This window comes from Quercus suber, unplaced genomic scaffold, assembly GCF_002906115.3.
Source record: "Quercus suber isolate HL8 unplaced genomic scaffold, Cork oak 2.0 scaffold_902, whole genome shotgun sequence".
Taxonomy (NCBI): domain Eukaryota; kingdom Viridiplantae; phylum Streptophyta; class Magnoliopsida; order Fagales; family Fagaceae; genus Quercus; species Quercus suber.
The window spans coordinates 39871-59486 of record NW_027070327.1 but is presented as its reverse complement, the minus strand read 5'-3'; the positions used below and the strand labels follow the sequence as shown (position 1 = coordinate 59486).

The 19616-nt window shown below is 34.8% G+C and overlaps 3 protein-coding genes across 7 annotated transcripts; all 3 read left to right on the top strand.

Annotated features, from left to right (window-relative positions):
* Positions 1-2304: 2304 nt before the first annotated feature.
* LOC111983005 (polyadenylate-binding protein-interacting protein 5) lies at positions 2305-5201 on the top strand. Of its 3 annotated transcripts, none has more exons than XM_065768190.1 (3): positions 2305-2559; positions 3378-3843; positions 4624-5201. In XM_065768190.1, the coding sequence occupies exons 2-3, from the start codon at positions 3410-3412 to the stop codon at positions 4715-4717; spliced, it is 528 nt and encodes a 175-aa protein (XP_065624262.1). In that variant the 5' UTR covers positions 2305-2559; positions 3378-3409; the 3' UTR covers positions 4718-5201. The 3 variants fall into 3 exon arrangements, with proteins under 3 accessions (XP_065624262.1, XP_023870406.1, XP_023870404.1); XM_024014638.2 differs by having other exon boundaries at positions 2310-2559; positions 3408-3835; XM_024014636.2 differs by having other exon boundaries at positions 2313-2559; positions 3378-3835.
* Positions 5202-6447: 1246 nt separating this feature from the next.
* On the top strand, positions 6448-11296 carry LOC111983004 (putative pentatricopeptide repeat-containing protein At3g16710, mitochondrial). 3 transcript variants are annotated; one of them, XM_065768189.1, is made up of 5 exons: positions 6448-6674; positions 6836-9105; positions 10044-10201; positions 10643-10743; positions 10826-11296. In XM_065768189.1, the coding sequence occupies exons 1-2, from the start codon at positions 6492-6494 to the stop codon at positions 9032-9034; spliced, it is 2382 nt and encodes a 793-aa protein (XP_065624261.1). In that variant the 5' UTR covers positions 6448-6491; the 3' UTR covers positions 9035-9105; positions 10044-10201; positions 10643-10743; positions 10826-11296. The 3 variants fall into 3 exon arrangements, with proteins under 3 accessions (XP_065624261.1, XP_065624260.1, XP_065624259.1); XM_065768188.1 differs by having other exon boundaries at positions 10007-10183; XM_065768187.1 differs by having other exon boundaries at positions 10007-10201.
* Positions 11297-13208: 1912 nt separating this feature from the next.
* LOC111983019 (uncharacterized) lies at positions 13209-16975 on the top strand. Its single transcript, XM_065768197.1, has 3 exons — positions 13209-13952; positions 14868-15274; positions 16164-16975. The coding sequence occupies exons 1-3, from the start codon at positions 13788-13790 to the stop codon at positions 16600-16602; spliced, it is 1011 nt and encodes a 336-aa protein (XP_065624269.1). The 5' UTR covers positions 13209-13787; the 3' UTR covers positions 16603-16975.
* Positions 16976-19616: the final 2641 nt, after the last annotated feature.

The following is a 19616-nucleotide window of genomic DNA, read 5'->3' as shown; positions in this document are numbered from 1 at the left end:
TCTCAACAAATTTAGGGTTTCGTTCCCAATTTCGATTTCTCCTCGGTGAGTTCCGATCACTATTTTTTCCAATTATGATTTTTTTTTTTTTTTAGTGTTACATTTAATTATATTATTGGATTGCTATTCATTACTTGAAAAAAAAAAAATTGATTTAAAAAATGAAGAAGATTTAAGAAATTCAAACATGGATAATCAATTCAAACATTTTTTTAAGCTTAGTATTATCAAGTTCTTAATTGGGGTGTTGGTGTTTGTTTCTGCGATCTGATATAATGTGCTGTGCAAGATCACTTTTTGTTGTGGGGATTCAATTGGGTCTATGATCAATAGCTTAGGAATTTGATGAAACCAATATTTGATTTGATTAGGAATCTGGTACAATTCATGCATGCAATTGAGAAGTTTATGGACATGAACTATTGTAATTACATGCATTCTAATTAGTTCAACCGGTAAAGTCTTTTGTCATCAAATAACGAACTTGGTTTCAAATTCTGAAATCGATTGGTGTCTTGGCTTTAGCAATCATCCTGGATCGGACTGTAGGTTTCNTCTTCCTCCTTTTTTTTTTTTTCTTTTTTTTTTTTTTTATTTCCAAAATGAAAAGGCCGCACAACTATCATCAAATTTTTAAAAGTTTGACACATTTTTTTTCCTAAAAATTAGTATACACAGTCCTTATTTAGATAACTCACACACATTTGATACATGTTTTCCTAAAAATTAGTACACATCATATGCGTCTCTTTTCAGTTTCTTTGCATAGGCCTTTGGATTGCACCAACTTTTCACTCACTTCATCACCATCTTCAAATTCAATAAGGTTTGTTTCCTTTGACATTGCTGATATTATTAATTTTTTTAGTTTGTGTATTTTTGTTTCCATAATTTTTTAATAAAACGCTTTTTTTAAATCTTTTTTTTTTTTTAATCTCTTTCTCAAGTTTATTTACACAGTTTCTTTGATCTCCACAATTTTTTTCTTACTTCATTACTAGGGTTGTCCATGGGTCGGGTTGGATCAGGTTTGGGCTTAACCCACCCCTGGAGTAGCCATCAACCCACCGCTGATCGAGAGACTGGTCAGATCGAGCGAATTAGACCTTCAACGGGTGGTAGATGGGTCAGTCGGAGTTAAAGTTTTGAGAAAATGGTGAGATTTCGCCAGATCTAATTGAAATATCACTGGATTTGATGAGATTTCATCGGATCTCATTGAAATCTCATCGAATCTACCTGATATCTCACCGAAATTTGGGTTTTTTTTTTTTTTTTTTTTTGCTCGGATCTAGAAAATTTCGCTAGAATTTGGGTATTTTTCACTGGAATCTCGAAATTTTCCGCTGGAAATTCTTAGTACGTCAACTGGTTCGAGGTTTTCTGGTTTTGGGGGAGGGAAACCAAAGCCGACTCGCCGGAGTCGGTTTCTTGTGGTGAAGGCCCGCCATTGAGTAGTCGAGTCGGCCGACGTCAGATCAAATCCAGTCAGTTTCTTTGGGTGGGTTGGGTCTTCAGATGGATTTGGACAGCCCTATTCATTACCATTTTTCTTTTCAAAAAGGTATGTTTCTTATACAAGGAGTAAATATGAGACTGTGAGGATTTGGGGTATGTTTGGGCAAATTATTATCTTCGTCATTTAATTAGTTGAAAGTGTATAGTTCTCTTCTACATTGACAGTTCTAAAGTCAATTGTAGAAGAGGAATCATTAACACCAATGTGAGTGTGTTTATATTTAGGTACATGTTGATTTAGTTTTGTATATTCATTTATTTCCTTTGCAAGAACTCGATGTATACATCTTTACAATTTGGGTGGAACCTTGGAAAAGTGTTATTTTTTGCAATCAAAGGTTAATGTGAATTTTGTGGTGTTAAAATTTAAAAGAGATAAGTTAATATAAAATTATAACACTAAATTAGAAAAAAAAAAATTTATGTCAATAATATTTTCACAATAAATTATAAGTGATAAGTCATTATTAGTTATTACAAGTAAGCTAAAAAAAGAATTTAAATTATAACTAATAACAACTTACAACTTATAATTTATTGAGAAAGAATTATAAAACTATCGTAGAAATAGCACTTCTAAATAATTTATAAAATAAAAAAAATAATAAAAAATAAAAATCATTGCTTACGCGAACAGTGTGTATAAAATAAAAATAATAATAAAAAATAAAAATCATTGCTTACGCGAACAGTGTGTGCTAAGGCTAATATCCATTAATAAAGTTTCTAAAAATATTTCATTCTAACTTAAACTTTGTTTCCATAAATAAAAAGCCTAATAAAGCCACCGTTCGTGTCACAAACACCTTCCCAGTAAGCGAGTGAGTTCTGATCTTTTTCATTTGACCGCAAAAGTAGGGTGTCCCAAATCCCAATAAGTATATACTTTTATATAGTACAACATACTAGCATAGTATATACCTTTTACTTTCTCTCTCAATCACAATTTTTTCTTTCTTTCTTTCATTCATTCGCTTTGTACTGTTTGATTTCTCATCTCAACAAATTTAGGGTTTCGTTCCCAATTTCGATTTCTCCTCGGTGAGTTCCGATCACTATTTTTTCCAATTATGATTTTTTTTTTTTTTTAGTGTTACATTTAATTATATTATTGGATTGCTATTCATTACTTGAAAAAAAAAAAATTGATTTAAAAAATGAAGAAGATTTAAGAAATTCAAACATGGATAATCAATTCAAACATTTTTTTAAGCTTAGTATTATCAAGTTCTTAATTGGGGTGTTGGTGTTTGTTTCTGCGATCTGATATAATGTGCTGTGCAAGATCACTTTTTGTTGTGGGGATTCAATTGGGTCTATGATCAATAGCTTAGGAATTTGATGAAACCAATATTTGATTTGATTAGGAATCTGGTACAATTCATGCATGCAATTGAGAAGTTTATGGACATGAACTATTGTAATTACATGCATTCTAATTAGTTCAACCGGTAAAGTCTTTTGTCATCAAATAACGAACTTGGTTTCAAATTCTGAAATCGATTGGTGTCTTGGCTTTAGCAATCATCCTGGATCGGACTGTAGGTTTCAAATCTAAATGTCTTCTAATGAAGTATAATTTTCATGAATATTTTAGAAATTGCAAGTTCTTATTCAAGCTTTTCTGAATTTTCTAGTTGAAAGATGGTTTTAAATTTGTTAACTACATGATTGGATGACATGCTAATGTCCGTTCGAGTACTTTCATGATTACTTGAATTTCTTTGCACTTACAGTGAATCTATAATGTATACAATTTGTTATGGCTTAAAACTTTGAATTTTTGTTTCGTTGAAGTTTATTTATTGTTGTGCTGTATGGTGTCTATATGGATTTTCTTTTCATAAAATATTTTCAAGGGAACGGTGATCTTTTTTGATGAACTGAAGCAATGAAGCAAGGAGTATCTTCCCTGAATCCATATGCAGCATCGTACATTCCACTTTCCAAAAGAAATGCAAATGGTAGAACTTTTGAGACAGCAAAAAACTCTAGGAGCGGCAATGAGTCTTCCCGGTTTGTAACCCCTGAGCAACTCCATTACAGAGCTTATTATGACTCCAATGCTCATGGAACTGAAAAAGCCCCCATTCCTGAAGTGGGGTCTGCAGTGAAGAGCCACCATGCATATGGTTATGGTTCATCACCTCAAAATGTAAATCAAGCTGCAGATAAGCAGATGCTAGATGAATTTGACATTGATTTGGAATATCTTCAGATGTCATTTCCTGGTATATCTGATCAGTCCCTTACTGATGTTTATGCTGCAAACAGAGGTGACCTAGAAGCCACTGTTGACATGCTGAACCAACTTGAGGTGTACAAGTAAACTCTTTAATTTTGAAGTTTCTAAATAACATTCATAACATTGATTAGGTGATAGGTGATTGAAGTAGATTACTATTTCTTTCTTTTATTTTATTTTTTTGTCTTCGGGGCTGGTTCAGTTCTTTACCAACGTTTCCACTTCAGATTCTGGCACCACAATCACAGTATGAACAGTGCTGGCCTATATATATTTAATATTGGAAAACTTGAACAACTTAATAACTTCCCTGATACTACAGTGTGGTGTGACTATAGCCAGCTACTATTATCTTATTAGTTTTTGTTTATGGTTCTGGATTCAAGAGAAGGCAAAAGAGATCCATCACTTGGCGCCATGCCCATGACTAATAGGCCAAAATAAATCTAATAGGAGTTCTAATCATATGCTTTATTTTCTGGACATATAAAGACTAGCAATATCTTTCTAGTAGCCATTAACTAGTCATTAGAAGTATTACCATGAGTTAGTCATATGCTCCCTTCAAATCACATGCTTAAATGGAAATCATTACTTATGTGGATGTATTCATCTTGTTGACGGCTTAGACATACTCAATATGCTATTATTATCAAGCTACGATGTCTTAGAAAGTAAGATTGTGTGTTCTATTTCACTTTATGTCTTAAGGCTTGGTTGTTGTTTTGGAATAATCTCTCTCAGAAGTCTGACTTACATATTAAGTGTTTACCTTCATTATTATTGTGAGCTTTATTCATATTGTAATATCTTATGCTTTTACAGTCATCTTTCTAAGAAGTATTATCTTCTGCTTACAGTGTTACACTGTTGAGTCTTCTGAAAGTCTTCCAGACACTCTGGACATTGGCGATGTTTCAGAATTTGGATCTTCAGCTGATTGTGCATCACTGAAACTGAAGACCGTAGAGGGCAAAGCCAGTGCTGCTTCATCCAGCTCCTAAGGCTCATCAAGATTATCTCCTGATTGATTTTGCAAACAACAAATCCAATTGTTTGGCAAGGCATGGTTGGTCTTGTGGATAAGAAATATATAAATAGGGGATCTTCCTAAGAGATGGAGACATCAGTCATTATCGTTGTATAGTTCTCAGCTGCTTGATTCACCCTTCTCTTTTCTTTCAAAGGCTCATTGTTTTTGTTTGATGGGTCAGAATCCCCCTGTGCAGTTATTATGCGGATTGCAGTTTTTTCTTTTCAAAATGAAAGTCATCTTTGCTGTTTTGCTTTCCTTCTTTGTGCTCTTGTCTTGGTTGGGTAGATGCTGTGTAAGCGGGTATCATTCTAATGTGACATTAGTAATGTCACCTGAAGATTTGAACGCGTGATGCTTTAAGCTTGTGTATTGTTTTGTGATGAAATATAGCGCAATTTCCAACCTTTTGATTTATGATGTTTAGATCAGTCGCCTATTCACCTAGGCTATCATGGCTGATAGCTGACGGGCTTTATCACTTTTACCATTCCGAATTACTGACATCTCTAAAATGATTCAATAATTTTAGAGTTACAAAAAAGTTCACTAAAATGTAGCAAGATATTATTAGTAAAAAAGACCTAGGTAAAAACCTGTACAAATTGTCAACTCAACTGTTTTGAAAAGTTGAAAACTATTGTGCTTATAACATTTCTCACTCTTTCTACCGGCTTGGTTTTTAAAACGAAATGTGCACATCTTGTCAAGAAATGTGTATTGATTTGTTTCAATTCCCAACAAATGTGCACATCTTGTCAAAATACAAATGTGTATTGATGCATTTCAATTCCAACAAATGCACTAGGCAGACCAATTTCAAGAAATGTGCACATCTTGTCAAAATGTGAATTGATGTGTTTCAATTCCAACAAATGTGTTTCCTTGTCAAAATGTGTATTGATGCGTTTCAATTCCAACAAATGCACTAGACCGATTTGCCATGAAATCTTCATCATTGTTAAATAAAAAGAAAGGTTTATTGGAGAAAGCTCTTATGTCCCATTACTTGCGAGTTTAAAATTGTGGGGTTGAGTAATGACAAGTCTCATTATTGCTTGGATGGTCTCACACCAAGTCAAATTTGAGTTTAGTGGTAGTGGCAAAGACCACATCTACCTTATATCTCATCACCTTGCGAGTTTGAAATTGTAGATTCAAGTAGTAACAAGTCCTATTATTGCTCAGATGGTCTCACACCAAGTTAAATTTGAGTTTAAGTGGTGATAGCAAAGACCACACCTACCTTTTGTTCTATTACCTTACGAGTTTGAAATTGTGAGTTTGAGTAGTGACAAGTTTCACTATTACTCGAATGGTCTCACACCATGTCAAATTTGAGTTTAAGTGGATGAGGCAAAGACCACATCTACCATTTTTTTTTTCTTTTTTATAATGATTATATAAAAAAGTGGTGTGAAAGTGAAAATAATGCAAGTATGCAACAATATCTTAAAAAAATATACAATAACACAAAGAGTACAGGACCCGGACAAGCAGCATAAACTAAAACAACGTGGGACGCGGGTTGTTTGGGTTTTGAACGTGGAATTGGAGGCAAGAAGAACAGTTTCAAAGTGGAGAGCTACAGCGATTTGGGTTACCCATATATAGACTCAAAAACATCTCGCTCTTCAAGAAGCCACGTGGCTGAAATTTGAAAAGGTAAAAACATAGCTTGTTCAAGTTCAAGGTATGTCCTTAACGACACCGTTTTACTGCCCGGTAAACCTCTTGTTCTTACTTTCATTCATGCTCAATGGCAGGTCATGGCTAGGGTTTATGCATCCTTCAGAAGCCTCAAACATTCATCACCGCTCTTATCTCATCTTTTCCTTCTCCCATAGGAGTCATGCTCCGTTTGGTTGCCCAGAAAAGGTAACCAAAGGAAACATCAAATTTTTCATTTTTTTTTTCTTTGGTTCATGCTACATAAAGTTAAAATCTTTTTATTTGATTTATATATACACTCTCTGAGACCAAACTTAACTCTTAGGCTTCACTAAATGCAATTCTACTTCAATCCCTTTATCTTTCAGGTTATTTTGCTTCAAAAGCTTCACCTTTTTCTTTACCCTGCAATGCTTCTTTGTACAATTCCTAGAGTTGGTTATTGCTGCAGAATTGGCAAAACTGTGCGTTTCCTCCTCAGTTTTTCTTCATCTTGTGCTCTTAGAGCTGTAGAATTTGCCGAAGAGAGTAATACCCATGATTTTAATTACGCCAAATTACAGAGTAGAATGCAGAATTATGCCATCTCAGGTCACTTTAGAAAAGCTCTGGAAACTCTGAATTCAATGAGAAATGTACCTGGAAAACCTACCGTGTATGATTATAATGCTTTGATGTACTGCCATTTGAAGTCGCGGAATGTGTTGTTGGAAGTTTTGGTTGAAGTTTATGTTGGGATGAAAAGATTTGGGCCGGCCCCTAATGCGTCTACTTTCAATACGCTTCTTAATGGGATGCTATCTCTTGGTAATTTGAAAGACGCGTTTTTTATTGCCAAAGAGATGTGTGGAAGTGGATTTGTGCCATCGTTTAGTTTGTTATCAAAAATGTTGAAAAAATCACTTGGAGTGGGAAGTTTGGATGATTCACTTGGTATATTTGATTTGATGTTGAGGTTGGAGTATTTCCCAACTGAACCCACCTTGAACCTTTTGATTTCTATGCTCATCAAAGCTGGGAGGATTCGAGTGGCATATTCTGCGTTCTCTGTTCTTTGGGGCAAAGGCTATTTTTGTAGTGTATATAGTTATAATCTCATTCTTTGGGCTTTGTGTAAGTCTGGTCAGATTTGTACAGCTTTGGCATTGTTTTGTTTGATGAAGAAGAAGGGTGTCATTCAGAATGTGTGCTCTTATTCTGCTTTAATATGTGGTTTTGGTAGAGAAGGTTTAGAGGAAGATCTTTTGCATTGTTTAGATGTAATGCAAAGTGATGGTTGTAAGCCAAATGTCAGAACATACACTATAATAATTAAGTTTCTTTGCGATGCTGGGAGGTTTGAGGAGGCGCTGGAATACTTTGGTAGGATGGAAAGGGAAGGGTGTGACCCAGACTTGATTACGTATAATGTAATTCTCCGAGAACTTTGTCATCAAGATAGAGTGGGGGAAATTTCTGAGCTCATTCAGGTGATTGATCAAAAAGGGTTTTCACCCAATCCATATACATTTTCTGCCTTTGTTGGAGGCATGTTAAAAGTAGGCAAAATAGGAATTGCTCAAAAAATATTGCTTGATGTGATTTCAAGGGGATGTGGTCTGGATGTTGCTGTTTATAATATATACTTAAATTGTTTATGTTGTGAGAATAGATCTAGAGAGGCATTATCTTTGTTGAGAGGTATGAGAGAAGGTGGTTTAATTCCAAGTAGTGTGTCTTATAACACAATTCTAAAAGGTTTTTGTAGGGAGAATAGTATTGAAGAAGCTTTGGAGCTCTTGGACAGTTTTGAGTGGGTAACAAATGGGCCAGATGTAGTTTCCTTCAATACAATTTTGTCTGCAGCATGCAAACGAGGAAACTCTTCAATGATACAGAGGATTGTGTTTCGAATGGAGTGTGAAGGGGTTGAGCTTAATGTTGTCAGTTTAACATGCCTGATTCAGTATTTCTGTACAGTGGGAAAATTTTCAGAATGTTTGAATTTAGTGGAACACATGATGTGTAATGGCCCTCAACTCACAATAATTACTTTTAATTTGCTTTTGGACAAACTTTGCAAGAATGGGTTACTAGGAACTGCCCACCAGACTTTCAAATATCTTAGGAACACTGGGTGTGTACCCGATACAACAACATATAATATTCTTATACATTCTTCCATAAGGGAGGGTAATAACATGCTGGTGGGCCAATTGTTTAGGGACATGTACAGCCAGGGTCTAAAACCAGATGTTTATACCTATGGGTCTTTAATTGGTGGCCTTTGTAGGGAAGGGAAGATAACAATTGCTCTCCAGCTTAGGGATCAGATGCTAGGGAATGGGCTTACTCCAAGTATTACAATTTACAACACCCTACTGGGGGCGATGTTTAAGATCGATAAGGTTTGTGATATCATTTCATTATTGAAAACTATTGTAATGGAAGGGTGTCAACCTAATGAGGTAACTTTTGAAATTCTTAACCAAGCAATGTCAAAAGGTTGGATGAAGAAATATCCAAAGTTTGCGAAAGTTCTAGGGCTTGTGATAAAAGAGACTCAGCATGGAGTGATAACAAGTTAATTGATTTGGAGTCTTGGAGCTTGCTACACCCACATCTTCTGAATTTCCATGAAAATCAAACCTGTAGTCAGGTATGCAGGATCCTTGTTGCATATGTTTTATATCTATATATATATATATATATCTCTTAATTTTTCAGATTTGAACACCAAGAGACAATTTTTAACATTCCACGTTCATTCTTACAATTCTTTCCCTCAATTTTTTCGTTCAACTTGTGCCATTCATGGACCCAAATGTCCATATAGCTTAAGCAATATATGTGATGTAAATATATATGTTCAAGGGTCCATTTGGATTGAGGGACAGAGAGAGAGGGAGTAGAGGGGAGTAGAGTAGAGTTGGCTAGGAATTAGCCTATCTCTGGCCAATTCTACTCTACTCTACTCTACTCCCCTCCACTTCACCTCCCTCCCCCTTCAATCCAAACAGGTCCTAAAAGTTTTCTGGATAAACTTGTCTCAAGTATGATTGTTTGTCACATCCTTTTGACATTTGAATTACTATTTGAGGTCCCGTATATACTATAGTCTCAGGATAGGTTTACCAAGCACCAATTCAATTTTTCCTACTATGACATTAATGGTAAAAGGTGTACGTTTTCACTGATATAGTTTGGATTACGATACATTTTTTCAAAGTTAGTAAGAGGTAGACAGCATTGACTGGTATAAAATAAGTAGCAAAGTAGGACAGGATTTGGAAAAAAACGTTATTGAATTTTTTGCTTGGTTATGCCATCTGTAAAGGGGTATGAATGTATGATTCTCTTATCAATCAGCTTGGAAGTTGCACTTGAATCTTTGGATGCACGATGGAACTGTTAATCTTGTGCTCACCAAAACCGAATCTCTCTTTCCTTGCACACTCATCCCTGCTTCCATTTTTTTTTAAATTTTTTTTTATATTTGTGTTGGATTTACTAAATGGAGTTGTTAAATTCAAATTTTTATCAACTGTACATTTCTGAAGGCATGAAAGCAGATACTGAACTGAAAGAGTTCCACAGCCTTGAGCACGCATGGATGTCTTTTGTGGATGGAACAAAATGGAGGGCATTGTATCACTCCCTCGCAAAGAAATTGCTGCACAGCTATATGTGCAGAATGTAATGACTACCTTGTGGGGTTCCAAACTGTTGAAATTGGGGTATGTAGTGACTACATGGTAATTCCATCTCTTTATATATAATTATATATTCAAGTAATTATTCTTCTCGTGGCTGCAATTCTCTGTTGCTCGTAAATATTTAATGGAGTGTATCTCACACTTAGCAAGCAGGTAATCAGGATCACTGGTCTGGCACCTTATTTTAGTTTGAAAGTCAGATTCTTAGCTTATTTAATATAGCTTGAATTTTTTTTATCTTTTTTCATGCTTGGTTTAGTTGCTTCCACTTAAAGTTCGCACCCCCCCCCCCTTTTCTCTCCCCGTTTATCAATTTCTGTTCTTTTGTCTACTCTGAAGTATATATGCTGACACAGTCTCATCTGCATTGCGTTTTCCACTGCATCATGAAACTGGCATGATACTTGCCGCGGATGTTAAAGTTGTTCTATTATTTGACTAAGTGGTTTGATTTTAAGCAGCAATATGTTTGAATGGCAGGAATGACTCGTGAACCAATGAAGTACATGATACTAGGAGACTGGAAAAAGCCAGAGTGGCCTGTGAGAGCCATTATTCCACAACAACTTGAGCAGAATCTGGTCAGTCCTCTATATGACTATTGGATTGAGTTTCCAATCATTTGCTGTGTCATGGCTAATCATCACTTCTCTTCTGCTGCAGATATTCTCATTCACCATATACACATGCACCTAGAGAACCTCCATCAATAATTAACAAGTGCATTTCTTAAACAGCCTAGAATTTCTTTTTTTCAGCCTTATGTTTGGAATAAAACCTCATGAAGATGAGTCCACTCTTCAATTTTTTCTTCTATCCTCTTTCACGGAGCTAAATCTACATTATGCTTATTGAATTGACACTGATATTGATGTCTAAGGAAACCTTTGGACAACATAGATTTGCCCTTTTATTGGTAGTAGCACTTTAATGCTGACTTGAGTAAAATCAGTATGTTGATTTTAATATGAAGCACAGTGATCATTTAGAGAATGCCTACAGTGTTTCTGCAGGAGGCAGGTACATAGACATGGTCTTGTTGCATGTAAAATGTGTTGTATTTTTAAAGTTGTTTGGTTATGGAAAATAGCCTTTTGTTATGTTAAATATTGGCTAAAATCAATTTTCGTCCAATGCTTTCCCATTTTTTATTAACAAAAAATATTCTCTTACTCTCATCAAATGTGCAAAATAATTGAAACAGTGCATGGCACGAAGTCAATGTAGGATGCTCCTTCAACCTTTCTGATAAAATCTGATTTTCTTATGTGGTATTTAAGGCAACGGTAAAGTTATGAATTCTTGTAATTGTGCATTAATAAGAAATGTGTTCTTTAAAAAACAAACAAACAAGTAAATAAATAAACAAGAAATGTGCATCTTGCATTATGTTGTTTCATCGTGTAAACAATTAGGGCAAATTTGGTACGTTGATTACTTGAGAATAAGAATGGATATTGTGGGGTCATAGGCCTAGATCATACAATTGGGTTTTGGGCTTAAGGCCCAAGCCGAGGATAAAGGGCCGTTCGAGGATGGGTAAGTATAGCCAAGAAAACCCATGCTAGTGAATAAGGAAGACAATATTGAACATAATGGCTTAGGAGTCTATGCCGAGGATGAATTTGTCCTCGGCTAGCCAAGGCCGAGGTCCGTAAAGGATGTCTGCCATCTAGAGGTGTGATCCATGAAGTTCTGGAAATATGGATAAGCATTGTAGGAACAAAAGACAGAGAAGAATCTAAAAATATCTTAGGAAAAGCTGTTGTCACCGCATTGAAAGCACCCCAGCTAACTCCTTGGCCGCATTAATGAGGAAGTAACCTCTGCACAGTATTATTGCAGCCTTACAACCACCTCAGAAGACTTCTAAAGGGGGCAAATGGGACAAGTATTAGCATAAACCATCAACTATCCACGTGTAGGGTAGAGATGAAGGAAGATATGTAGTATAACTAAGAGTAGAGACCCCAAAGATCAGGAGAAGAAGGAGAAGAGAAAGCACTGTAGCAATCTTAACAATTCCTGTAACCATTATCATCCAATATATACTAGGAGCTCCTCGAATTGTGCCGAGGACAAAATTTCTTGTACAAACTTGGTTCGTTTCTATTTGATTATCTTGGAAACTCATTATAACTGTTATCCCATTCACTAAAACCTAGTTCTTCTACCCACTCTCTACAAATTTATTGTACTGGATTTACTAGGCCAGTATCCCATACATTTTGGGCTTGGTCCGAAAATCGTGACCCTACAGATATTATAAGGAATACAAAAAACGTAAGGACTAACTATTTTTATGCATTTGTTTTAAGAATAGAATATTGAATTTGCATTTCCAAATTCAGTACAATATTGCTTGATGATAGAATTGAGTAATATTCCAATCAAATTTCTTCATCTACCCTAATATAATTATTATACTCTGGGTTTTGTTTAACATCCAAACTAGGGTATGGCTTCTATCCAGTATTCTGTGATATTGGACCCGTTGCAATCATGATACGTATTCAATTTTAAACACGTGTCATAATCGCAGTGGGTCTAGTGTACTGGAAGCACTGGATAGAAGCTACGCCCGTATAAATTAACTAAATATATAACTTATATCATTTTCCTTTTTGTTCAAAATTGCTACATCTATGAATATTATTATAAAATCTATAAAAAAAAATATTTTTTCTGGAAATTTTTATTATCATTTTTTTAAACCAAACACTTGAACGATGATACAAAGAAATAGTCGTTCTATTCCTACATATCAAAAGTGTCTTTAATATAATCTTACTTTTGTCCAAATACCTGTGTTTCTCATCATCTATAGTAAATTATAGATGAAAAAATAAATGCATTTTTCTTTTTATTTAATATATTTTTCTAGAAAAATATGAACTTATTTCAAGTATCAAAAGACCAAAACCGAGAGAGAGAGAGAGAGAGGGAGGGGGGGGGGGGGGGTTTATTATTATTATTATTATTATTATTGTTATTATTATTTATTTTAATTTTCTTATTATTGTAGGGCCTCGGTTGAAAGAGAAATAGAGATTTTCATGATATCCATTGTCCTATGTTAATGTGGCTGTCACAGAGAAAAGAAACAGGTTGCCAGAAATAACGAAGAAAAAAGCAAAATCAAGGACAGAAATTATAACGTTATTTTAAAAGTTAAAACATGAAACACCAGAAACAAACAAATTCCGCAACTCGCTCTCGGTTCATGAATGATTGTCATTATCTAAACCAAAACTCTCACATCAAAGAAACATTATTATTATTATTTACAAGAGTAACGTATCAAAGAAAAAGAAACACATGACACCAAAAACCAAACACTCATTCACATTCTCTCTATTTCCATTCATGTAAACTTGTTCAACAAGATTCTATCAATCACATTGGTCTCTTACCATTTTCATTGCAGCTTCTTTTTCTGGAGGAACCTCAAAAAGCTTTGACATTTAATAATTGGGAGACACAAAAAGAGAGAGCAGAGCAAAAGCCAAAAAGGGTGGAGTTTTGTTTGTGTTTTATATGATCTGGGTGTTTGTGATTTGAAAAAGTTATTAGATAGATTTGGATCCACAACATATAGATATATTATATATCTGAGGATCAGAAAATGGGTGTGGATTACTACAACATATTGAAGGTGGACAGAAATGCCACCGATGATGATCTGAAGAAGGCTTATAGAAAATTGGCAATGAAATGGCATCCTGACAAGAATCCCACAAACAAGAAAGAAGCCGAAGCCAAATTCAAGCAGATATCCGAAGCCTATGAGGTAATAATCCAATGCCTTCTTCTTCTTCTTCTTCTTTTCTTTCTATATTTCCCTTTCATTTTCATCTGTTTCTGTTTCTGTTTTCAGTTGGATGTTTCTTTTCAAAGGTTGTTTCTTTAGTTTTTTATTATTATTTAAAAGCCTGCTTTGTTTCTGGGTGATTGTGAAGAAGGAAAGAAAATCAATTTGAGCTTCTCTTTTTCTTTTTTTTTCTTTCCTTTGGTCCCATTTAATTTATGTTGTTTTCTTAACCACACACACCAAAAAAATGGTATGGAATATGTGAGAGTCAAGAAACAAAATAGTGGTAATCTTAGTGTTGCTGATACCCAAAATGAAAATGGTAATATGGCTTAGTGATAGCAGAAAATTTATATATATATATATAATAAATAAATAAATGAACACATTTGTTGGACTAGAGGTTATATCAATTTAGCAAGAGTTTAGAGTTGAATATCAAAATCATCTTTGTCAAGGTGGTGAGAAAGACAAGATTGTGTCTCAGATGAAAGAAGGGAAGAGAAAACATGGCTCTTGAGAGAATTGATTGACCGAGTTTCTGGTATTCAGTATCATTGGGATATATGGCTTTGTTGAATTCATTTCAATGCAGAAATGGAGAGCTCAACAAGACCAAATAGTTTGTGTTACGCCCAATTGATTTGAATTTTTCTGTCATTTCATGTATCAACCAATAAAATGATTTAGATATTAGTCAAGTTTCTTCTTCTTTTTTTACAAATTTTCAGCAATCAAACAGAGATTAGAAGCATTAAATTTTACTTGAGGTCAATTTGCATCAAGTCCCTCCTTAATGACAGTATCTATGAATGTCTCTTTGAGGTTAACCAAGTTAACATTACATTGCCGTTGGATTGGATGGAATTTTGATCTTAAGTTTTGTTATTTCAGGTATTGAGTGACCCTCAAAAGAAGACTATTTATGATCAGTATGGTGAGGAAGGCTTAAAAGATATGCCACCACCTGGCAGTGGTGGTTTCTCATCTGGAAATGGCAATGGGGGGAATGGATTTAACCCTAGGAATGCAGAGGACATATTTGCGGAATTCTTTGGAAGTAGCCCTTTTGGATTTGGTTCATCAGGAGGACCTGGGAGATCTATGAGATTCCAGTCAGATGGCTCAGGGATTTTTGGGGGATTTGGTGGGAGTGAAAATATTTTCCGAACATATAGTGAGGGCAGCATGCCAAAGAAACCACCACCTGTGGAGAGCAAACTGCCATGCAGCCTTAGGGAGCTTTACTCTGGATCAACAAGGAAAATGAAGATTTCAAGAACCGTGGTTGATGCCAATGGGTATGCATTTTTCTCAAACTGTTGTTATCCTTAGCAGTAGTAGTTGTTGTTTGATACGTTTTAAGTGGGAGACTGGTGATTGAAACCCTGGATATCTTAATTGGAAACACCAAAAAGTGTCACTTGACCTTAAGGTCATTGGCATTGTTGTTATTGTTGTGTGTGCGCGCTTTTGCTGCTTTAGCAACTGCTGTTTTAAATTAGATCTAGCAACGATGCACTGTCTTCCATGGTACACTATAATCATAGTATTTGAGATATGGATATGAAATTTTTTTATTTGAACAAGTGATGTTACCTAGCTAAGAGCCACATCAAAACCTGGATTAATATGCTTATGTTCAGGGTTTTACTCAATGGTGACCTTGTAAATTGTAATATGGCATTTTCTCTAATAATTGCCTTGCTTGAGTAAGGATCAACTTGCAGAAGGCACATCTGGTTACAGTAATTATCCCAATAGTAATCTTCACCAACTCAATACAGATTTTTGTTGATTTAATAAGATGGTTTTCAGGGTTATGGATGAAAGTAATTAGTTCTTCAAGTTAATTCCTTCTTGTGCTGAAGTTTTTACCCTGCTGCCCTAACTGCAGTATGGTAAACTACTAATCCATTATGAAATTAAGGCAACCACCCAAATTTTTTGAATGACATAGATTTAAACGAAGATAATTCACATTTTTTTTACCATTTAGTGATCGCAATACTTCATTTCTTGATTATCTGAACATAGATAAATTGTCAAGTTGCTGGCATTGGCAATCATGTTGATTTTAATCCATCAACATATGTAGCAGAAATTATCATTGTGACTGTGTAGTGTCATAACTAACTGCTTTTTTCAGGCTAACTTGCCCCTCCTCTGACTATATTTTTTTTGTTACAGACGACAAGTTCCAGAAACAGAGATATTAACCATTGATGTGAAGCCTGGATGGAAAAAAGGAACCAAGATTACTTTCCCGGACAAAGGGAATGAACAACCTAACCAGCTCCCAGCAGACCTTGTGTTTGTGATTGATGAGAAACCCCATGATGTTTACAAAAGAGATGGCAATGACCTCATTATGAACCATAAGGTGTCTTTAGCTGAAGCATTGGGAGGGACCACAGTAAATTTCACCACACTTGATGGGCGTAATCTATCAATTCCAGTGACCAACATAGTGAGCCCTGGTTATGAGCTTCTTGTTGCCAGAGAGGGAATGCCAATAGTAAAAGAGCCTGGTAATAGGGGTGATTTAAAGATCAAATTCGAGGTGAATTTTCCTACAAGATTGACACACGAGCAAAGAGCAGCACTTAGACATGCCTTGGGGGGTTGAGGAGGAGGACTTCACTGATCTTTTCTCTGTATGTATTTGCCACCAGCTTGGGAATCAATGAAGCCACTCAAAAAATGCATTCTGTCAAAGGAGAGATGCCATGAAATGATCTGCCTCAATAGCTATCCTCTTTATAATTTTCTGATTTTACCCGGCAGTCCCACTGTAGTTATATGTCTCTTCTTTGTTTTTTTTCTTTTTTAGCCCCCTTTTTTGTCACTATTATTTTGCTTGATGTGCTTGATTGATTTTTTATTTTTTATTTTTATCTTCCTCTTTGTATATTTTGCTGGGATCCAGTGCTTTGTATTTGTATAATCGCACCCCTTTGTATTCTTTGTTGGATGATGAATCCTCCCATTTTTTTTTCCAACTAGATGTTCACTGTTCCTATTGCTTTTCTTTGACATTGCATTACCTCCTCCTCCCCCCTAGTATAAACAAATTTTTGTATAGGAATATTGATTGAGATTTTTTTTTAAAAAAAATTTTCATGTATCAATGTGATTACAAGTTTATCAATGCCCTATTTCAGACATCAGTAACCTTTGTTTTTCTTTGACATTGCATTACCTCCCCCTCCCCCCTAGTATAAACAAATTTTTGTATAGGAATATTGATTGAGATTTTTTATTTATTTAATTTTCATGTATCAATGTGATTACAAGTTTATCAATGCCCTATTTCAGACATTAATAACCTTTCTTAAGATCTTGTTTTTACAATCCGACTTCTTTTCAAAAATGGGTGGTTAAGTATTAACTCAATTAAGGAGACTTTCATAGCCATCCATATTAAGACTGTTGAACCATGGTGCGTAGATTATCAAGGAGGTCACTGAATAAAAGCTATCGATGGAGTGTATAAGGCTAGAATCTAAAGGATAAAGAAGGCCACAAGTTTGCAATGAGGTTAAGTGATCCAATGTTAAACTACGACACTACCAGAACATATCATGATCAGCTCGCAGATAGACATCTTCACAAATTCTCATTCCCACTCAGTCCACTTCGGTCCATTTGGTTCTTTCAGTCCACTTTAGTCCATTTTAGTCCATTTTAGTTCATTTAGTCCAATTCGGTCCACAATGACCAAAAAAAAAATATTATTATTTTTAATTATTTAATTTAATGATTTGTAGTATTATGTGATACGTACAAAATTTTTAGGGAGGGAAAATAGAAATATTTAGAGATGAAATAGAATTTTGATTACTTCTAATAAACCAATAAATTATACAAAGGATAAAATTGGATTTGATTGAGGAAATCCTGAGTTCTTAACCTCTTTGGATTTAGCTGAAAAATTTAGATCCAACTTTATTAAAATTCTCTTGATATCCTTTATTGAAAATAACTCCATCTATTTAAATACAACAAAATAACGTTAAAAACCTAAAATAATGGAGCACTTCTCCTAAACTTATGGCCCCAATAGTCGTGCTCCTAAAACTAGGAGACCACTAACACTAACAATACAATCAAAATACAACTCAAATACGGAATACCAACAAGTTCCTACTCACACTAATCCCTATCTTAACTAATACCTATAAACATAGTAATTCCTTACAAACATGAAACAACTAATAAATAATCATTAATATTATTTCCTAACAAATTAATATATATATATATATAAAACATTTTACGTTATGATTCTAGTGTCTCACATAAATTAAGTGTAAGCTTCTTTCTCAAAAAAAAAAAAAAAAGCGTAAGCTTAAACATGTATATATAAAGCTTTTTAGCACCCTTCTATTGCAAGCCAGTTTTAAAGAATGAGTTAATCACACAATTTTAGTATTTTACGTTGCTTAATATTAGTAAATACTAAGTAGGCGCAAAAATTTGATAACATCTTTTATATTATTCCAATAAGTGATGATAATAGGTTCTAAAATCATGCAACTAAGTTCATAATGCAAATTATTTGTATATGATACAATTAAAATTCATTTCTTTTTATAGAAAATTCGAGTTTCATATAATTATGAAGACCATGAAATAATGGATATGAGAGATAAATTTATAAGATGATTTGCATATTTGAATGCATGAAGTTCTCAAAATTTTGAAGTTCCTAATTTTATTTAACTATATATCATTTATTTTCACAACTTTCACAATTTCAGCCAATGATTCACAAATTGACTTCTTGGAATGAGTAAACAAGTTTAAGTCAAATAGAAATTAGGATATTGCTATAACTATGGTGTGCGGCGCCCAAACTGTTGGGCCTACTCAGCTCCAAGTCTCCGCACCAAAACACGCGGTCTTTGGGCCCAATCCTCATTCACCCTACGGCCCAACCCTCGCTAGCACAGCTCGGGGGTGCCGGGCTTCACTGCTAAGTTATGATCGGCATATTTTTTACCGAGCATGTTCGGAGGTATCATTAAACAGCGCATCAACTTTGTTCGGCTCAGAGAAGGCCCTCCAAGCGCCACTACTTAACTCTAACCCGAAGTGGGCACCAAGTCCCAAAGCCACCCTAAAAGTGATCTCATTGAGTCCTTAGTTGTAGAACTACCCACAGTAGGAAATTCAGCCCAACAAACAAATAAGTTGTGAGCCCAAGTGGGGTTGAGCCCATTGGCCTCATTTGCGACCCGCACATATGGTTTTCTTAAACTTTTAAATAATCCACTAGAGCACAGGAAAGTTTTTTTCTTCTAACATGTGAAGCTTATCTCTCATCTTGCAATATATAAGTTGTTCAACATTTCATCATATCATGATAGAAATTCCTTTATAAATAAATTTATTATCCTCTCCATTTTCCAACCAAAATTATAATATATTTTTTCATACAAAGTACTCAAAAATAGTTAATATGACAAAACAAGACCGCACGAAGCAAGATCTTTATGTTAATGATTTTATTATATGGGGAAAAGGAACCAAACTTTTTACTGAACAAAAGTTTTAAAAATATATATCAACTCAAAAAATTGTAACCGTCTCATGCATTGCGTGGTCTAACGACTAGTTATTAACAGACATGGGCGGCAC